General features: G+C 37.1%; 2 protein-coding genes across 9 annotated transcripts in view; both read right to left on the reverse strand.

The window, feature by feature from the left end:
* The window catches only part of msi2a (musashi RNA-binding protein 2a), a 197,485-nt gene extending 188,532 nt beyond the window's left edge, over positions 1–8,953 (reverse strand). For 2 of the 7 annotated variants that reach the window (XM_065260714.2, XM_065260674.2), the window contains exons 1-4: positions 8,768–8,953; positions 8,460–8,500; positions 8,040–8,121; positions 6,197–6,281 (exon numbers count right to left, since the gene is read on the reverse strand). In XM_065260714.2, the coding sequence (XP_065116786.1) occupies positions 6,197–6,281; positions 8,040–8,121; positions 8,460–8,500; positions 8,768–8,829 (270 nt within the window). In that variant the 5' untranslated portion in view covers positions 8,830–8,953. The other 5 variants (XM_065260724.2, XM_065260691.2, XM_065260681.2 and 2 more) reach the window with 4 other exon arrangements.
* A 4,201-nt stretch (positions 8,954–13,154) lies between these two features.
* Positions 13,155–20,079, reverse strand: akap1a (A kinase (PRKA) anchor protein 1a). Of its 2 annotated transcripts, XM_065256934.2 has the most exons (12): positions 20,035–20,079; positions 18,879–19,043; positions 18,009–18,802; positions 17,704–17,822; positions 16,230–16,356; positions 16,045–16,151; positions 15,689–15,866; positions 14,891–15,041; positions 14,738–14,805; positions 14,586–14,659; positions 14,422–14,481; positions 13,155–13,359 (listed from the first exon to the last, which is right to left on the reverse strand). In XM_065256934.2, exons 2-12 carry the CDS (start codon positions 19,034–19,036, stop codon positions 13,297–13,299), a joined length of 1,899 nt encoding a protein of 632 aa, XP_065113006.1. In that variant the 5' UTR covers positions 19,037–19,043; positions 20,035–20,079; the 3' UTR covers positions 13,155–13,296. The 2 variants fall into 2 exon arrangements, with proteins under 2 accessions (XP_065113006.1, XP_065112999.1); XM_065256927.2 differs by lacking the exon at positions 20,035–20,079 and having other exon boundaries at positions 18,879–19,306.
* Positions 20,080–20,665: the final 586 nt, after the last annotated feature.

Genomic DNA, 20,665 nt, shown 5'->3' on the forward strand with positions numbered 1-20,665 from the left:
TTTTCTTCTATCGTTCCAGGTGCTGTATCAGAAAATACTTATTTTACGAGCAAAACCTAAGCAGTGTCGGCCATTCATTCAAACAGCAAATCACAGATCGTTTTCAAAACCTTAAAATTCAGTGATAACAATCTCAAACAAACAGCAGACGGCAGTTATTACAGCAGTATATAATTTAGACTAGAGCACACATTGAAAGTTTGGTGTGTGTGTGTTGGCATATTTTCGGATGAAACATTTACTGAAGTTCTCCCAACTCAGCAGTAATACAGGACAGTATGATGCTTTTTTCTGACAATGGCCCAGTTTGTACCTGGAAATCACATTCAATGCAGGTCATTCGATCAGATGTCAGAGGAAAATACGTGCCTAAACAAAGTTTGTAATCGGATCATTTCAAACACATTCAAAAGTCAGAATGTGAACCTTTCACATTTGTAAAGAAAAACATAGCTTTACTCATATATTAAAGATATCAAGGTTATATTTTTTACATAAATTTTACATTTATTTGTTTGTAGGATGATTTTATGTAAGTAAATCACCAAAAATTATTTTCCATTTAAAAAATGCTGGGTCATTCATTTTCAATCCAGCATTGGGTCAAAAAGGGAAAAACCTCGCCGTTGGGTTAAATAAACCCCAAATTTAATTTATATTTCACCCAACAGTGGGCTAGATCAAACCAGAATATTGGGTTGAAAAAAAACAGAATAAATTAAAGGAATATTCCATTTTCTTAAAAGAAAAATCCAGATAATTTACTCACCACCATGTCATCCAAAATGTTGATGTCTTTCTTTGTTCAGTCCAGAAGAAATTATGTTTTTTGAGGAAAACATTGCAGGATTTTTCTCATTTTAATAGACTTTAATAGAGCCCAACAATTAACACTTAACTCAACACGTAACAGTTTTTTTCAACGGAGTTTCAAAAGACTATAAACGATCCCAAACGAGGCATAAGGGTCTTATCTAGCAAAACGATTGTCATTTTTGACAATAAAAATAACAATTATACACTTTTAAAGCACAACTTCTCTATTAAAGTCTATTAAAATGAGAAAAATCCTGCAATGTTTTCCTCAAAAAACATAATTTCTTCTCGACTGAACAAAGAAAGACATCAACATTTTGGATGACATGGTGGTGAGTAAATTATCCGGATTTTTCTTTAAAGAAAATGGAATATTCCTTTAATGCATGGGCCATTATTTCGAGAATGCAAGGGTCTATGTACAGTATGCGTGTCGCAATTTTCATCATCAGAAGTGCACCCGTACTGTTCGTGCTCCGCAGGATTTTAAAACCCCGTGTACATTGTACGTGTAGGTCAAGCATGCGCCTACAGGCGAATGTAGTATGTAGCTTAGGAGATACATTGCATTTTGTGTGCAACCGTGTGCAAAAGTTCACATACACGTAAACAAACAGACAAGCCGATCTTAGCCCCGCCCACAACATTTTGAGGACAGGAAGATCGGTCTGGGGTTTCTCCGTTGCGAGACCCAAAGCTGGTCGACCAATCAAATTGTCAGGGCGGGCTTTATACGATGATGGACAGATGATCAACAGTAACGTAATCAACCACGTCCCCAAAGAGCGCGTGTGTTGAATCTATTTACAACGAAATGGCTGCCGCTGTAGAATTCAGATGTGTGGATTCTGACATTGAGTCTGTTCTAAAAGATATCGACAGAGCATTGATTTTAAAAGAGGAACAGAGAAACGCGATCAAGGCATTTGTTGATCGGAAAGATGTTTTTGCCTTCCTTCCTACGGGATTTGGCAATCGTTGGTCGCACTTATGGAGGACAAAGTTAAAGAAGCAACTGAAATGGGTATCATGGCGATGCTCTAAAAACAAACGGTGCTATATAGCACCAAAAGTGGTTCTTTGCCCATAATCATAGAAGAACCGTTTTTAGTGCCATATAGCACCAGTGAAGCACCAGTAAAGCACCTGTGTAGAACCAAATAGGGGCAATATAGCACCACATATGGTTCTACATAGCACTATTTGGTTCTACACAGGTGCTTCACCGGTGCTATATGGCACTAAAAACGGTTCTTCTATGATTACGGGTAAAGAACCACTTTTGGTGCTATATAGCACCGTTTGTTTTTAGAGTGTAGGGACAAGCCACCGTAACGTAATGGGTATCGTCATGGATGAAGTTCACCTAATGTACAAAAGGTAAGAGATAGTCTTACTGTATGACTTAGTAAATACTTAATTTTGTGATATAAATGAAATGTTGTAAACATAGTAGGTGTTGATGTACGTTCGCTAGTATAATCACAATGTTAGTGTCATTGTAGCGAAATAACTATCAGTTCGGTCAGGCTGCAAAAGACGTCATTTCAACATACGTCACACACTCCGTTGCTCTGATTGGTCATAGGTTTATCCAATTGAGTGCAGAGGCATTTTTCGGTTGAGACCCGCCCCATAATCATAGCCCAATGGAGCGGTATCAGACTCAAATTCTGACTAGAATTGAGTATGACAACGTCAGGCTACAAAACAGACTATACTCCGGGCTTAAATTTGCAACGCAGAAGGTTCAGTTCGTCCAATTTTGAACCAATGAAGGGTACAAACATAGACTTTTAAAATATACGGACTTAATGTCCGTGATGTAACCCATAGGTTTGTGTAGAGTTTTTTTAAGCCAATGGTAGATGGAGCCTGCCATCACCATCTTGGGCGACATCACTCACGGATAACCAAAAATGGTTAAAGAGGAGTGACATGGGTAAAACTGAGGGGCTGGTTCCTGAAACCACCCCCCCCCAGCTCGACGGTAGTGACAGGAGTGGCAGTTGACCCGTCACTCAGGTGGCCACCCCTTCAATTATTAAGCCTTCAAAGGCTTAATATTATTAACACGGATGAGCTACAAAGAAAAAAATCACCCCCCTCACAGTTGTCATGAAGGGCAAAATTAGATAAATAGACTTTTTGTACCAGGCTGTAAACATTATTTTCTGTTATAAAGTTGGGCATTTTAACATGGAGGTCTATAGGAATCCCTTTGGAGGCAGCCTTTAGCAGCCAGTCGATGAATTGCAATTTAAGTCACTCCGTATTGGCTTCATCAGCGAGATCGAAAGGTTGCCCCTCGATTTTAAATAACCCAGCATTTTAGTAGCAGTAACTCACTATAAAAGTAAAAGTTGGATCAACATAAAAAAATACTTCAATTGGTAAGTTTTTCAACTTAAATTTTCTCACTTGAGGTGAACGTTTTAAGGTTATTTTTTTATTACTTCAATTGGTAACACCTAAAATACATAAACATTTTCAACTAAAACTTTTCACTTAAAGTGAGAACATTTAAATAGAAAAATGACCAATTGAAGTAATTTTTAAAGTGAGTAAACTTTTCACAAGCAGGGTCACATATGTGTCTTCAACTTATTAGACCACCTTTAGCATGCCTGATATCAACATGAAATGCATACTTACATGAAGTAACAATGTATGTTTGTACTTGTGATTGCTCGAGAAGGGATAGCAGGTGTAAACAATCCCAAGAGGATTCTTTATAAAAAATTAAAAAATAAAATCTAGACCATAAACTTGCAAAACTGCTTACAGCCTTTTTGCAACGCCTGCCCCCATGCTGCCTTAAAAAGTTGTCTAGATAGGCAGGTCTATAACTGCGTGCAGACTATGACTTTTCTAATATATCTTGTGAATGTACTCCCCACCCAAAGTTCTTCAAACAGACATCACTCAAAGTGTTTACTGTTCCCGCACACTGTACAAAACTCAGCACTGATTGCAGGAGACGAGATAACAACCCCCCGCTGCGATAAAAAGCTCAGAGAAATCTGATTTCAGCTGAATACGAGCGACACGCTGTACAGCCCTGAAACCTCACTGCCAGTCGTAATTATTCATTACCGTCAGATTTACAGACAGCATCAGGCACACCAGCGTTTCTGGAGTACAGAAGACTTAGTCACTGCAGGTGTTCGGCACAGTTTGCATGACATTTAATTTTTTTGTTTTTCATACGACCAAACAAACTACAGAAATCAACCCGCAGTGAAGTATCATTTTCAGAATGCCAGCAAAGTGACTGATGCAACAATACATTTCCATTAAGATGGTTCACATTTTCAAAATGCTAGGGGTCATTTTGTAAAGTACATACACATTTTTTATCAGTATACTTATAAATCGAGTTGGGGAATATGCAGGTTTTGTTATCCAAGCTACAGAAGTGTGATATTTTTCTGAAGGTGTGGAAGTTTATTATATAAAGGCATCAAATCTGACACAACAATCCATGTGGGTGGGGAGTGCGTGAACCTGCAAGTCTCAGGTGACCGTAAAGGGGAAACCCAGAGATGAGATCAGATGGGTTCACCATGATGCATCTCTTAAGAAAGGACAGATTTTGGCTCAAAGTCCTTGAGTTAACGTCAGTCTAAACACCACGCACAAAGATGCCAAATTCATTTTAAACCACAACGTACAATTTTATGCTTGATTGTGTACCTACTGCATTTGCAGGGCTAAACAACAAGAATTTTTTCTGACCTATAAGAAAACGGGCTAGAAAAATGTTTTCTTGTCATGGCAACATTTTCATTATTGCAATATTTTCACAAATAAATCCATAATTTATAAAAACGGTTTTATATATGCATGTATGCATACTGAACAGTTATATAGGGACATGTATTATGAATAGTTACATGGTAACATATTGGCAATACAGCACTTGCCCTAAAACAGTGGTCTCAAACTCAAACTGGCTTGGGGCCATTTCTGAGATTGACACTTCATCGTAGGGCCGCAGAACTATTTTTGGTTAAAAAAGTACAATATTTTTGTAAATGTAGTGTTTAAATTCTATTATTTAATGTATAATAATACTTGAAAATATATAAGCAGTGTTTTTATCTTTTAAATATACATTATTTTATAAAAGTAAGTAAATTATTTCTTAACCTTATCTTTAATAGCTAAGGCCTATTAAAACCTTGCACTAAACTAACAAATTAAATTTCTGTATACATTTATAAACTATTATAAAAAATTACCATCAGTACGTGTTTCTGTTTTTATTTTGGATTGTTTTCAGTCATAGTATTGACTTTATTATGTTTCATCTTTGTTGTTCCACAGTTTTAATGAATTTGCTTATTATATGTGGAAAAAAATTAAAACGTGAAAGTGATCCTAAAACGTTTGAATGGGTAGTCAATGTTACACAAGCTAGTTAAACAGAAAAAAATTATAATACTGCTCTATGTGTCTATATATTATACTTATTATATACTTCAATATATATAGCAGTATACATACTTTTATCCTCTGTACGTTTCTCCTCATCTTTCCTCTTTTCTTAACCTGGGCACTTTGATGGCTCTTTTTCTTATCTGTAAAATGTGTTGCATTACATCTACCGCTCTGCCTCCATATGTGGTGTCTCCATTAGAAGCTGTGACTTGTTGATGTGAATCCCACCGCAGCTCTTTTCTGAATAACAGCTGACATCCACCCGGAAGTAACAAATCTTCTCTGGACAAACACTACAAAGTCCCGACCAGATTTGCTGATCGCATGGTGACAATGATATGATTGACGCGAGGTTCAGATGAGGAATTAAAATCCCGTTATCCTCTAAATCACGAAGCGCACGGCTCATGGCTGCGTAGCAACGTGTGACGTTTTAGCATGCGTTGTTAGACGCGACATGTGAACGAACCCTTAACGTTTAAATTAAAAATCAAACGAATATGAAACAAAGTGAATAAAAATCTTTCTGTGGGCCAGATTATGTTATATTGTTGAAAGGTGTTGCAGGCCGCAGAGAGGGTAAGGGGGGCCGCAAATGGCCCGCGAGTTTGAGACCACTGCCCTAAAAGTTCAGTCAACTGGCCCTAAACTCTCTACCCTTGGCCACAAGCCGTACTTACTGTTGAGCTCTCATATGCAAGATGGTAATTCTCAGTCCACTCAAGCCCACAAGAAAAATGAACATATTAATAAAAAAAGCAGGAAATAAACACAGATGAAAAAGGAAATTAAAAACGCTGTGGGAAAGAACTACATCGGAATTCTCCGTTCTATCGGATTTACATCTATTTGACTGCACACTCAATACTCTCACCCATGCAGCACAGTTATGGACATGAACAAATTGCAGTATTAAACGTTATAAAGTCATACATACCGTCTTGGAGTCTAATTCGTGGTGTGGTTGAGCTAAGACTTTATCTACACTGGAAACATCTGCAAACGTGATGAACCCAAAGCCTCTGTGCAACAAAACAAAAAACACACTGAAGGTCAGGAGATAACACCATAGAGACCGAAAAACAGAAGCACTGTGCACTCCTCAGTCATAGTACACATGCAGCAATTGCTACTGTATAACATAAAAAATTTACATGTTCTCTCGCCTGAAATTTTGGGACACAACCAAAAATTATTGCCTTAATTTTTCTACACTTTACACCATTTCAAAAACTGTATATGAATACATACAAGCATAAATCATACATGGGGTAAATTCAGGTTGACTGAGCTTTTGACAGTCAAAAAGTGTCCCAATCTAACTGAATTTACTCTATAAAGTGCACTTAAAGGATTAGTCAATTTTCTTAAAAAAAATCCAGATAATTTACTCACCACCATGTCATCCAAAATGTTGATGTCTTTCTTTGTTCAGTCGAGAAGAAATTATGTTTTTTGAGGAAAAATTCCAGGATTTTTCTCATTTTAATGGACCCCAAAGCTTCAGAGTTTCAAAGGACTCTAAACGATTCCAAACAAGGCATAAGGGTCTTATCTAGCAAAATGATTGACATTTTTTACAAAAAAAAGCACTTTTAAACCACAACTTCTAGTCTATCTCCGGTCCTGTCTTGCAACCTCATGCAATACGTCATCACGTCAAGAGGTCACGGATGATGTATGCGAAACTATGCCCCAGTGTTTACAAGTGTGGAGAAAGTGGACCGTTCCTACATTGTTGTATGTCGAATGATACTAATTAATGTCTTTGTGTCAGTTTATTGTTTAAAATGGTCTGCAAATGTGCATTTCATATATGTAACACGTGACCTTTCTACATTACTACTCAATCACTTGAGGTCGCGCTGGCGCATCACAGGACTGGAGATAGACGAGAAGTTGTGGTTTAAAAGTGCATATTTTTAATTTTTCTTGTCAAAAATGACAATCGTTTCGCTAGATAAGACCCTTATGCCTCGTTTGGGATCGTTTAAAGTCCTTTGAAACTCAGTTAAAAAAAAACTGTTAAGTGTTGAGTTAAGTGTTAAGTGTTGGGGTCCATTAAAATGAGAAAAATCCTGGAATGTTTTCCTCAAAAAACTTAATTTCTTCTCGACTGAACAAAGAAAGACATCAACATTTTGGATGAGTAAATTTTTTTTTCAGAAAATTGACTAATCCTTTAACTGTAAACATTTAAGTATATTTACATTTATGCATTACAGTGATTCAAATAAGACTATTTTAATCACTTCACTTTAAAAAAATAAAGGTGCAATGTCACTTTTTATAGTCTGTGAAGCAATAGAAAGGTGTTGTGGTTGATGAACCTTTTAGGAAACTTTAGGTTTTAAGATTTTAAGAGTGTATCTGTGTTCCCTAAAAATAACCTATGACATAATGCTTTATCAATTACCACAGGAACAATAAGGATATATTATTAAGTCATCATATAAGGTAGACATTAATAGTACAGATACATAACACAGATTATTAGGTATATGTGCAGAACACCTCAGTCATTTGTTGTATCTATAAACCTACAGTATGAGATGCCCAATCCTTCATATTCTGCAAATCTGTTTACTTTGCATGTTTAGAGGAGAATGGACCATCTTTTTTTCTCTCTCTCTTTCTCTCTCTCTATCTCTATCTCTCCTTTAAGCAATACAGTCCTGACTCAATGTCAGATTTCATTATGGATCAATTCCTGATCTTCACAACACAAGACAAGCAGCACAGACTTTGTCTGAATAGAGACAGTAAGCAGGTGTGTTTACCTGGAGCGTTTGGTGGTGGGGTCGCGCATCACCATACATTCTCTGATCTCCCCAAATTTACTGAAATAGTCTCTAAGGCTGTCTGAACACAAACACAAGGACACGTGAGGGTTATACCTTGTCTACACCGCAGGCGAGCGACGCGAACTTGAACGCTGCCATTGGAATCAACGAAGGTCGCGTCGGAGGCGTTCAAGTTTGGTCGCGTCGCTCGCTCGCTGTCAGATGAATGGAAATTATAATAACCTTGTGCGCAACGACACACACACACACACACACACACACACACACACACACACACACACACACACACACACACACATATATACATAAACACACACACTCACACCTCTCAGCGCATGCAAGGGACGAAGATGAGGTAAAAAACAACTCCAAAAAAATATTCTAATTTCTACTTACCTGGTGAGGTTTGCCAGCTGAGGCCACCGATAAACATTTTACTGTAAGGAGAAAACATGGTATAAGTGACTCCAGATGTCAAAACGGCCATTTTATCCGTGCAAATACCTTATAAAAAGCGACCCGTGAACAGCTCGAGTTGCGTGACGGCAGCAACGAGCCGTTAGAAGCGAGCCGTTAGAAATGACCTTTCAATTCAAACATCAGCAGAACTGCACGAGGAAGGACGCGAGCGCAGAAACAACACCAAACTCCACACACACACACACACAATGTAAGGGGCGCGCGCACCCGAGCTGTCTTCTTACCCCGGGTCGTGTTGCGAATCGTTCGGGCTTCCGGAGGTGACTTGACTCGCGTCCGCTTCCATAGCTCAAAGCCCAACCAACTCCAAACATACGCATACACACACACACACGCACGCACTGCAGCCCCGGCTCCAGGAATATTACCGAACAGGGAGCGCGAGCGTCACACGTGGGATCAGCGCGCGGCTCCCGCCCCGCGAAGAGGAGAGGGCGGGCTGGGAGACGTCGCGCGACCAATAGGATAGATGCACCTTGGGGTCCACGCCTACCTGGGGAAGGAGACCACGCCCCCTGTTGGTAAGCAGCAATAGAGTTGGAGACCTTTCAAGAGTTCTTGAGCGAGATTTTTACACTTCGTTTACTTTTTCCTCACCTCATGCATAAATACCTCAGAATAGAATAGAATAGAATAGAATAGAATAGAATAGAATAGAATAGAATAGAATAGTTTATTTATTTTGCATTGCCAAAAGAGACAGTATGGTTACAGAATAGAAAATAGGAATAAAATAGGAAGTCCAGATGATTGCAGATCTGAATGTATTTACAAAACCACAACACTGTAGAAACAAAAAAGCATCCCTTTCGCCTGTACCACCAGCTGGGAACTCTTCAAGCCAGCCATTAATGTGACATCATTTCTTGCCTCACACAAAAAAAGCCATTCATAGATCAGTACTGCTAATAAACTCTGGATATCAAACCATTAAGAAAGTGCAAACACTGTGTTAAAGTACATTGGTGTTTTGCTTCCAAGAGGTGTTGTTAAAATGACCCCTGGTGGTGAAGGGGACTGAGAGTTTTAGGTGTTTGGAGTTGTTCTTGTATATACATAGCAATAAACTGCATTATGTTACATGAGCTCAATCTGTGTGAGAGACCGACAGTCACTGCAGCATCTGTGTTTGATTAATGAGTGGATATTCGACTTACTGAAAGTCTCATTTTTTAATGCTGTGCATCTGTTAGCTGCCTAACAGATCAATGCAGCCTCTTTTGGATTATACACATTCATCAGGCATCTATGTAAATGAGGGGATTTTTAGCTTAGGGAAATAGAAATCTTAAAATCACACTGGAGAATACGGGACTACAGATGAAATAAAATCAGCTGTGGCATTCAGTTTACCCAGAGCTAACCGATCAGACCGCCTGCTGTGGGCAGAAACCATGCCGATGGCAAATACATGGGCTTTTCTGCATGTTTATTGAAGAATGCCACCACTTACATTAAACATTCAGCTCATTTTTACATACTTCTCCATAATATTTGATGCAATCATTGCGATATAAGCCACTTTCCATGCAAAGTGTTTTGCTGTAACCTTGTGCGATTCTTCAACCTTAGGCCGATTAGGAATATTAGGGCATGTAAGCAAATTTTACAGAGGATTATGCAACAGAATGTTTAGGACTTTTCAAGGGCAGCTTGTGCTCTTTATATTCTAGCTACACTTACCTATTAGGTAATGCATGCCATCAGCATGCCTTTGTAACTGAGCATATTGTTTGCATTGCAAAAAAGATTCAATCAACACATGCATTTTCATCCAATGGTGCTAAATAGCACGAAAAGTGGTTCACTGGCTTGTAATCATATGGGAACCATTTTGCCATATAGCACCCACTACACTGTATGTAGCACCATACTGTGCTCTGTAGAACCATAAGTGGTGCTATATAGCACTAAAAATGGTTCTGATATGATTACGAGCTTTTAGTGCTATTTAGCACCATTTTTTTTTTTTTGTGGTGGGCAATTTCAATGTTATGGATGAGACATTTGCAGCCAAAACTTGTAATATAATTTCTCAGAGAATGCATTTATTAACAATATATTGAACCAGAAACAGTAATACCCAACCTATGGAGAAGGGTTGATTCTTTAAAGAACATTCAATATTTATTTATTTTAGAGGAAGAGCATTATAGACGTGGCATTTCTGAAATTTATATTTAGTTAATTTAGCCAGCCTTTTTTTTTAATTGCCCGCCAGCATTTTTTTTTGATTTTCACAAAAGTTTCACAAAATGCCTTCCAGGAAAATATTCTTCTAAAAATATTTAAACATACAAATATATCAAATAAAAGAACAGACCCTCTGCTTTCAAACAAACAATCAAACAGGGGAAAAAACGTTTAATCCTATATTTTTTTATCTGCTTATAAACTCTTAAATATGGGTATTTTTTCTTTTTATAAAAAAATAAAAAATTTAGCAAAAATCTGAAATTGCATTTTTGTGAAGGAATTTTGTTAGAGATCAAATTCAGAACGAAGATCAAAACATACACAAGAGTTTTAAATTAATAAATATTTTTTTGATTTATTGGGTAAGCCACAGATAATCACGGTATAAAAAATTATGCTAAAAACTGTATGTTTTCTCTTAATTGACAAGATAACTCTTCAATGGCAGGAAAGAGTTAACTATGGAAAAAAGGCTTTAAAAACTTTAAGACTTTGTGTAGGTATTTAAACCACCAAATATTTACATCTGAGATATCAGTACAAACTTTGAGTAAAATCTTTACTTTTCATGATAAGGTTAATATTTGCATCGAATTGCACATTTTGTGCTTCCTACACTGTAAAAATACTTTGCTGCCTTAAAAATTTTTGTTGAATAAACTTGGATTTACAAGTCATTCAACTTACTTTTTTTATCTTGACTAGAGATGAGTTGTTTAAACTACAGGTGCGTGTTATAACTTATAAAATTAATTTGACTTTTCTCAGTTGATTGAGTTGATTTAACAAAATAATTTAAGGCAGCAAAGTATTTTTTACAGTGTATATATATATATATATTTTTTTGGGCTCCATGCACACAAGCAACTACTCTTCCTGGAGTCAATACAATCTTACATACCGTCTACAAGACTATATGTATAACCAAATCCCATGTGTTGCTATAACACAATTGCCTATAAGGTGAGCTACGGGAACATTGTTCTTCAGCATTTAGATTTTTACTCTCTACGCTTTAAAAATTAAACGGTGCTTAAAAGGTTCTTTTAGGTCCAGCGATGCGATAGAACCATTTCTTTCTCACCTTTTTTGTTTTAATTGTTTGTTCACTACAAAGAACCTTTCGTGAAACATAAAGGTTCTTTAGATGGTTAAGGTTTTCTATGGAACCTTCAGCAAAAATGGTTCTTCTATGGCATCGTATAGCACCTTTATTTTTAAGAATGTAGCTTAAAATATTTCTTTAGAAAAAATTAAGGTTTATAAATAGGCTGTATGGTTCCAAAGAAACTTTAACATCCACAGAACCTTTCTGTTGCACAAAATGTTCTTTGTAGTGGATAAAGGTAATTTAGAAATCGTTAACCGAAAGATTCATTGAGGAACCAAAAATGGTTCTTTTACAGCAACACTCTGAATACCCCCTACATAGCCTTTATTAGGTCTACTGATAGAGATGTTTTTCTTTCATCTTCCAAGTTTTCATGGTACACACCTTTAATTCAACTATAATATAATCATCCACTCAAAACTTTACATGGAGTGACATCTATTGGCCAGAAGCAGCTGGTGCACTTCATATAGGACTGTCAGGATAACCCTAGGTAACAGGCAGATATCATCATTCATCACCATAAATAATAATAAAGGAAAATTTTTTCAAATTGACCATTTTTAAAAAGTCCAAATCAATGCAAAAAATGCCATTTTGTTTCTTCCCAGTATTCCCACTGAGCTTCCGTTTAAAGATGATGAAAGCTTAGCATGCCACAAAACTCAGCATTTTCCATCTAAAGCTGTGGTAGAGAAAAACCATAAACCTTTTTAATTCTAAGGCATGCTAATTACTTTAAATAAAAAACCGTAGAACATCTGCTCAAATACCAGCAACCTGCTTTTACAAAGCAGAGAAAAAAACAAGACAATTTGATATCCACAGGTTTTTAGTTCAACAGCAGTGAGTTTGGCAGCTTCGCCGTGGGAGTACAAAGCACTAAACCGTACAAGTTGATTTCAGCAGGGGTTTAAAGTGCTCGACAGAACAGTTCTTCACTGCTGGAGTCCTTTAAGTTTCACAGTCAGAGTACAACACTGTCCCCACCCTTATCTTACAAAATAAACAAACGAAATAAACCATGAGAAGAATAAACGTGTAAACACAGCAAGACAATTTTTCTTTATGTCTCTTCAGTAATAAAGTACCCGAGAAAAACACAAACGTTTACACAATCTACACATTCCCGGTTCAAGAGAGAACACATTCAAAGCATCTTGTGTCATCTCTGAACTGGTCATATAATACGCTTTGATTTAAAGTTTCAATATAAAGCAAACAAAATTAACTTTTTAAAGAGCACATTTAATTTTTTTATGTGCTCTTTAAAGAGTTCATTTTGTTTGCTTTGTAACCTTAAAAATACTATTTTGAAAAACTTTAATGCACTTCACAAAAAACAACAAAACAAATGCAGCATACAACAAATAAACATACAAATATTACAGATATAGAAATTATTTATTGTGCATACAAAGATCAGAGAAGTGAAAAACTATGATATTATGGTGCGTCTAACCAGGTGCAAACCCCTCGTTCAGCAAGTAATTTGTTCACCAGAACAACCTGGAACAACAAGAGAAAATGAAGAGTATTGAGCATTTTATCAGGCCCTTGTGTGTACACTGCAAAAAATGATTTTCAAGAAAAAAGTTCTTAGTATTTTTGTCTTGTTTTCAGTAAAAAATATTAAAAAATTCTTAAATTAAGATGCTTTTTCTTGATGAGTAAGAAAATAAGTCTAGTTTTTAGACCAAAATTTTCTAATTTAAGCGATTTTGTGCATAAAACAAGCAAAAACATCTGGCAATGGGGTAAGCAAATTTTTCTTGAATTTTTCTTGAATTTAGTGTTTTTTTAAAAGAGGAGAAAGCGGTTCTTTTCTAAAATTCGAGAAAATCCTCCGCTAGACCTTTAATTTAAGAATTTTTAGATATTTTTACTGAAAACAAGAAAAAAAACTAAGAATTTTTTTCATGAAAATCATTTTTTGCAGTATAGGTTCAGTAATTTCACTTTAACGGCAATTAAAAGGTTATTAGTCAGCAAATGAAATAACTTATTTTCACAAATGTCGCTTTAGTCATTTCATTGATATTTAACAATTTCGACTGGCTTTCACTGCAAAACCCTCTAACTGCATGCATGCTATTTCGAAAAAACCTCCACTTTTTAAAAAAAATCCTGTAAACAGTTGCAAAATGCATTGCAAATGTATAAAAAAGAAACTGAACCACACATTAGGGGGGCTATTATGCATGTGGCTGCCACATCCAATTACTCAACAAAAGACCCAACTTTGTATGCATCCACAGCTGTTTACATTCATCTTCTGTGCACTTAGAGGACTTTGCTGAAAAATCTATGTGACATTTAGCGGATTCTGCCAACAAAGCAGTATTTCTGAATGAAATACCTAAAGCCGAGATTAAGCGGATTTGAAGCTAAAGTTTTTTTTCCTGGAGGTTGCGTTTAGCAGCTTTTTTAAGTATTCTGAAACTGGTTCAAATGAAATTCCCCCAAAGTGAAAAGGAAAACTATTATTTGGCCAATTATGCTTATATCTGCAGGTAGCCAATAAACACAAAAAATCTAAAGACAGTTTAGGAGGATCTGATTTTTACACACCTCATCTGCCATGCGTTTCCACATGTGCACCAGGGGAAGGCCGTCCTGACTGCCTGTCACCTAAAAATAGAAAACATAATCCATCACATTCATGAAACTACAATGCATAACTGTTTCTGATCCCCAAGTAAAATGATGTAACAGAAACAACACAACAGCACAACCTTCAGGATCAAGGCCACATTCGCAGTTAATTCCTCCAATGCTGTTTTGGCCTCCGGAGAAAACGCCACCTCTCCTATCACAGCATACATTCAGCATTTTAGTTTAGTTACGTAAAACACAATTAAAACATGAGCAGGTTTATATGTTCTACCAGGCAAAGGCGTGATATTATCCAACAAAACCTCTGATGCCTGGAATGGTAACGTCACAAAGTCTGATCTGTGAAAGTAATCAATCGTCAAATATTTAATTAAAAGTTAATTCATAAGAAACATAGATTGAAAATAATTGTTATAAACTTGACCTGATTTGCCTGAGGGTGGCGCTGTTGACAGTGTCATAACCTCCGTTATCTACATATCTGACTTGAGCCGTGCCGGACTCTTCATCGTACTGGATGACTTGGGTTCTCTGCCAGCCACTTCCTGATACTGGAGCGGCACAGATCACTCCCACTAAGAAAAAGATGAAGAAATATTACAATAAATTATTTTAGACTACAATATTTGACAATATTTTATAACTATAAAAACTATAAAGATTACTTTATAGTTTAAGTTTACAATATACAGTACAGTACATGCTACAAGTGATCCACATCTACATGTGTACATACAACACTAGTCAGGGGGCCTGTGGTGGTATTATTGGGGGTCCTCCAAATATAGCTTGAAAAAAAAAGTGCATTGATAGGCTAATAATAAACATTAAAACTTGATTAGGATGAAGAGCATAAACTTTGCATGTTAAAATCTAATCAGTAAGATTTGTAACCTTGATACTGAAGCATTAAGTCTCTTTGCAGTCTTCAGCTGTATAACTGATGAAAAGGCTAAATTTAGCTTTACACATTGAAAGATTCTGCATTTTATTTAGTATGCACTAATAGAGGTTTAAAACAACCCTAAAATGCCTTCCTTAGTTACCATTTCTGGTGTGTATCAACACGAAACAACATACCAATATTGGTTCTTTGTTTCTTGCCACATACTGGAAGTGCACAGAAGATTTTATAGCTTTTGGTACCACTTACAAGCAACCCAAACGTTACTAAAACACAATAGATGAGATAACAGTGAGATGTGTGGTGAGATGCATTTACCCTCCACAGGTTTGGGCAGGCTGGGGCATCCGGGTTGAGAGTAGCAAAACTGCATGTGCTGTGTGAGAGCAGGCAGGGCCTGATTAGACGGATGATTGTACTGCTGGATGAACAGATGATAACCGGACTCCACCCGCGACACGATCACCTCCACAAACACGTCCTGGGGCAGCAACAGCTATGAAGACAACAGGACAATAATGCAATGGTCGCTCTGACCCAATGTGAATCTGGTGCCCTAAGATGCATCACATGGGGTTTGACCAATGACGTTTGATGTCAATGATATTAAACCTGCTATGAAGTCTTGAGGTGCCACATTTCAATTAATAAATGGGTTGAAATTTAGTCCTCACCCAGGAGGTGATTGGCAAGCAAGGTAGTGGGATACAGTTACTCAGGTCTAGATCTTTAAACTTCTTCCTGATAAGTGCAAGAGCATCGTCCACTTGCTGTTGTGACCCTGGAGGAACAAACACAGCAAGGATGTCAGTGTTTGGGTGTTCAGCATGACCTGTCAGATTTCTGTTGTAAAGCTCACCCTGGATGTGACAGATCTGAACGTCCTGAGTGAAAGGCAGGGTGGAGACGTAGATCTTCGCTCCAGAGCTCTGCTTCAGAAAGTTCACAAACTTCCCCTGCTTTCCGATCAATCGACCAACAAGGTGCTATAAACCATGAAATTTGCATATTTTTAAAAGCTTTAATACGCTATTATTTGAAAACACAAATGGGTGATTCTCGCGAAAATAGACTTATGAGGTGTCATGAAACATTTTGATTAAAAAAAAGTAAATGCAAAGTAAGAGTATCAAAATAAGAAGCATACAGTTACAAACATCTCTTCATGTACTATTTTGCACATGATTTTAAATGACATCATACAAACCAATTTTGTTGTTTTTCCACATTTAAGGGGGAAATTTTCATTACCGCCACGTGTCCATGACTAAATTTGGGTTCTTTGACATGGAAATATTTATAATTTAAAAATCTAAAAATAAAAAGCTTCAGTGCATGTTATACTATAAACATTTACTGTAAAGAAACATGTGGTGTTTGGTGATCAATGGTAAATGTAGCGACAATAATAAGGAATATAAATGTGTCCAAGACCAATTTTCTCATCCTCCGCAACAATTTTCAATCATTGATAAAGCCCTCAAGGAACTAACATTTTCAAAAAAAAATGGCTACCAGGTAAGCAGTTCTTATTTTTTCTCTTCAGATAAAAGTTGAAATTTTGTTTGTCATAGTACCTAGACAACTTTTTAGTTCTCATTACCGAAACATGAGTTTGTAAATACATATATTTAATGTAATTTCATGTTGTGGTAATGATATTTTTGATAATGATAATAAAAAAAAATGTAATAATTCTATAGGAAATATTTTTTAAATCCTCTAAAAATAATGTTTATAGTAAGTTGAGACCTTAATCTTATATGTGCATAAAAGGGCTTTTTAAAAAATCTGATGTTGGACACCTTCTAAATCTGGATTTCGTGAGAATCACCCACGTGTGAAATATCACATACACTGCTTAAAGGAATAATTAAGGAATAATAAGAAGGTATAAATTCACCCAAAAATGAAAATTCAGTCATCATTTACTCACCCTTATATTGTTACAAACCATTTTTTGTTCTGTTAAACATAAAGGAAGATATTTGTTATGAAGCAGGAAACAAAGCACCATTGACTTCCATAGTATAGTAGGAAAAAATACTACTTCTGTATGTAAGTCAATGGTGCTTAAAAATGTTTTGACTACAAACATTGCTCAAAATATCTTCTTAAAATGATAACAGGATTTTTCTTTTTGTGTGAACTATCCCTTTAACCTAGTTGTATGACAAGTGCTTTTTTACAAAATGTTCATTGAACAATAAACTCACTGTCCTCACTGAAGACACAAAGTATACAGGTCTCTACATGACCTGTAACCTAAGCGAGTAATGATTATGAGAGTGCATCTATTTCTACAGTCACACATCTATGTGGGTGGAGCTTACCGCAGGCACCTCTATGTCCCATAGAGTGATGGGCGGGGCTGGAGGCGGAGCAGAGCTACTACTGTTCAAAAGAGCTTCGGTACTTAAACTTTCAACAACCAAACCTGGTGACGAGGTCCCTGTCAATGTCACAAAGACATTTGGTTTGCTTTTGTGCATCATCAATAAATAACAAACTGACTATTTAGTCTAAAGGGTTAAATTCCACCAAAACTTTTAAACTTGGAAATAAATCTGTGTTTATTTTAAATGCTAACAAACGCAAAGACAAAACAAGTGAATTTTATCTTTCAGCAGAGACTTACCAATGCAGGCTTCAACTTCTTTCTCTACCAATCCAGAGATGCTGGGAAACCCTTTGCCTTCGGCAGTTTTGGTGTCTGGCCCTGTTGTGGTCTTTATAAACCCTTGCCCCTCTTCTGACAGCTCACCGGTCAGCCCTTCTGCACCCGAAACGTCTTCTGAGAGACAGGAGCAGCATCCCGAGTCATCTCCAATAGAAGATCCTAAGTGGCTGAGCATTCTTCCACTAAACGAGCCGGTGTTCGGATGAACGTCGTCACTGCTGTACTGCTGCTGAAATGGATCTTGAAAACCATCTTCCAGGGATCTTGATGCACCATCAAGCTCACATATATCTCTGGGTTCCTGATTTTTCCATTTCTCTCCCTCAATAACCTGTTGGACCAGACAGGAGCTGCTCTTCTTAATGTCATCCTGGTTCAAGCCCGTGTCAGGAGAAAGATCAGACAGACTGTCTGTATGCACAGGACCTGATTGTTGGCCCATTGAGGGGTCAGAGTCTTTGGTAATGTAGTTCGCAGATACACAGACCGGATCAGATTCAAGCCCAGAGTCATCTTCACCGGCTTCTCCACAGTATGGAAGACCTTCATCGGAAATGATGCTCTTTTCATGCCGCGCCCGAACGGATACCTGTCCTTCTGGATCAGGTCGAACTCCATTGGTAAGGCCCGTCACTGAGGGGATACCAGGGTCGTACCGCACTTCTGTCCCATTCAGAGGGGTAGATCTTGATATATCTGTGGAGTTTCTCATGTCAGGAGATCCTGAAAGTCTGTGGTCCATCTTCAGGTTACTGTGAGGTTAGGTTAAAAAATATTAGCATACATATCTGCTATTTGGTGTGCAGCACTTTACTTGATACTACTGACCTTTCCCCAAAAACGCAGGAGGGTTCAGGATTTTCCAGAAAACACGCCTCCTCTTTGGTAAGGAGATGAGTTCTCCTTCTCCTTCGAAAACTGTACCAGCACCAGCCCAGCAGCGTCACCACAGAGACCGAGACCAGAGGCCTAAACGACAGCAGCATCCTCTTTCTACAGATCCCACTTCGTGCGTGAGAGAAAAAGAGAGAAAGAGACATGGGTCAGTTACATCTAATAAGACCCTTACACAAATGGAGTGGCACTACATTGTAAGAAAAGACTCTTGAACTCCATAGGGCCTTGAGTCTTGACACCAATACTTCTGCGACAGAAGAGCCATCTCATTTACCAGCTCAAATATCCCATCCCAACACCTAAACCCCACATAATACCGCTATAGATTCAACTTCAACCAGACCACCATGATTTAGCTTCCGCTGTTGGTTTCATCTGTTTTTATGGTGTACAAGTTCCTAAATCTGAGAACGATGTGGATATAGTGTGTGAAAAGGGCATTGAGCTTTAGCATTTTTTTTTAGACCTGGGGCAATCTTGCACACTTCCTGTTGCATGCAGATGCTAGTCTCAAGTGCCCCGGACCACAAGTGTGTGTATGTACTGTACAAGAGGCTTAAGTGCAGAATGACGTCACACATATCGATGACTGAGTGAGACTGTAGGTTTTAAATGCTTACATCTTCTAAATGCACATTTTGTAAATGTTTTTTATAGATATCCTTAAGGGTAACATATATATATATATATATATATATATATACATATATATATATATATATATATATATATATATATATATATATATATATATATATATATATATATATATATATATTATATGATTTCCCCTGCTTTTCTCTAAATGCATGAAACTAATGACATTCAGGAGGCAAACTGACCAGGTACATGCAGCTTCATTGGAATCTTAATTTGCAGTTATGTGACAGTTTGCATATTGAAGACGAGCTGAGTCACATTCGATAGCAAAGTAATGAGATTTATAAGTTAAACACGACGCGTGCTCATCAATTCATTGCAAACCTACACACACGCGCAACCGAACCCAAAAATAAGAAATAAATGAATTCTATACCACGCAACATATCTGTACAGAAGCAGAGTAGTTTGAGGTGTTTCTACTTACCTGAGGTTCCGCAGCGACGGTGTGTGACGTCACGGGGCACACGTGTGCCCGTGACAGTAATCAACAGCTCCCATTAGTACTGCTATTCGGCGATCAGAATATTATAATCAATATAGTATGTACGTTTAAATTCGGGAAATATAATATACATCTTGAAATATTTCTACATAATACAGAGAAAAAAAATAGTTGCAAAAGTTACAAAAATAAACATAAACGTAACCAATCATAGACATTTAACCGTTAAAGGGGTGTGGCCCGCTGCCGGTCAATTTCCCGCTCAAACTGACATGAGGGAAACCGACTTTCAAGAAAGGAAAAACAACTCTGACTGACAAAGATGATTCAGATTAATACAAAAGGTAGTTTTATGTTTAATTTTAATTACAAATATTTGTTATACTGCCTTGTTTTTATCTGTGAATGTAATGTACTACCCACATGGAATATAATGAAGAATACAGTACTTATAGTAGTGCACTTTCTTGTAGTCTATGAAGTATGTTATAGTAATTACAAAAGTTTGTTAAGGTATACTAGCATTCTATTCATATGTCACACACATATGGACAGGATGTTCAATTAAGGTCATTTACTGTTTATACAATTTAACATAGATTTTAACACATTA

This window comes from Paramisgurnus dabryanus, chromosome 10 (assembly GCF_030506205.2).
Source record: "Paramisgurnus dabryanus chromosome 10, PD_genome_1.1, whole genome shotgun sequence".
NCBI lineage: Eukaryota > Metazoa > Chordata > Actinopteri > Cypriniformes > Cobitidae > Paramisgurnus > Paramisgurnus dabryanus.

Coding starts and splice junctions, on each gene's coding strand:
- akap1a (XM_065256927.2), bottom strand. CDS start 19,090: ATGTCTCTTTCTCTCTTTTTCTCTCACGCACGAAGTGGGATCTGTAGA. Junction 18,803..18,878: donor TCCTGCGTTTTTGGGGAAAG/GTCAGTAGTATC, acceptor CTAACCTCACAG/TAACCTGAAGATGGACCACA. Junction 14,482..14,585: donor ATGTGGCCTTGATCCTGAAG/GTTGTGCTGTTG, acceptor TTCTATTTTTAG/GTGACAGGCAGTCAGGACGG.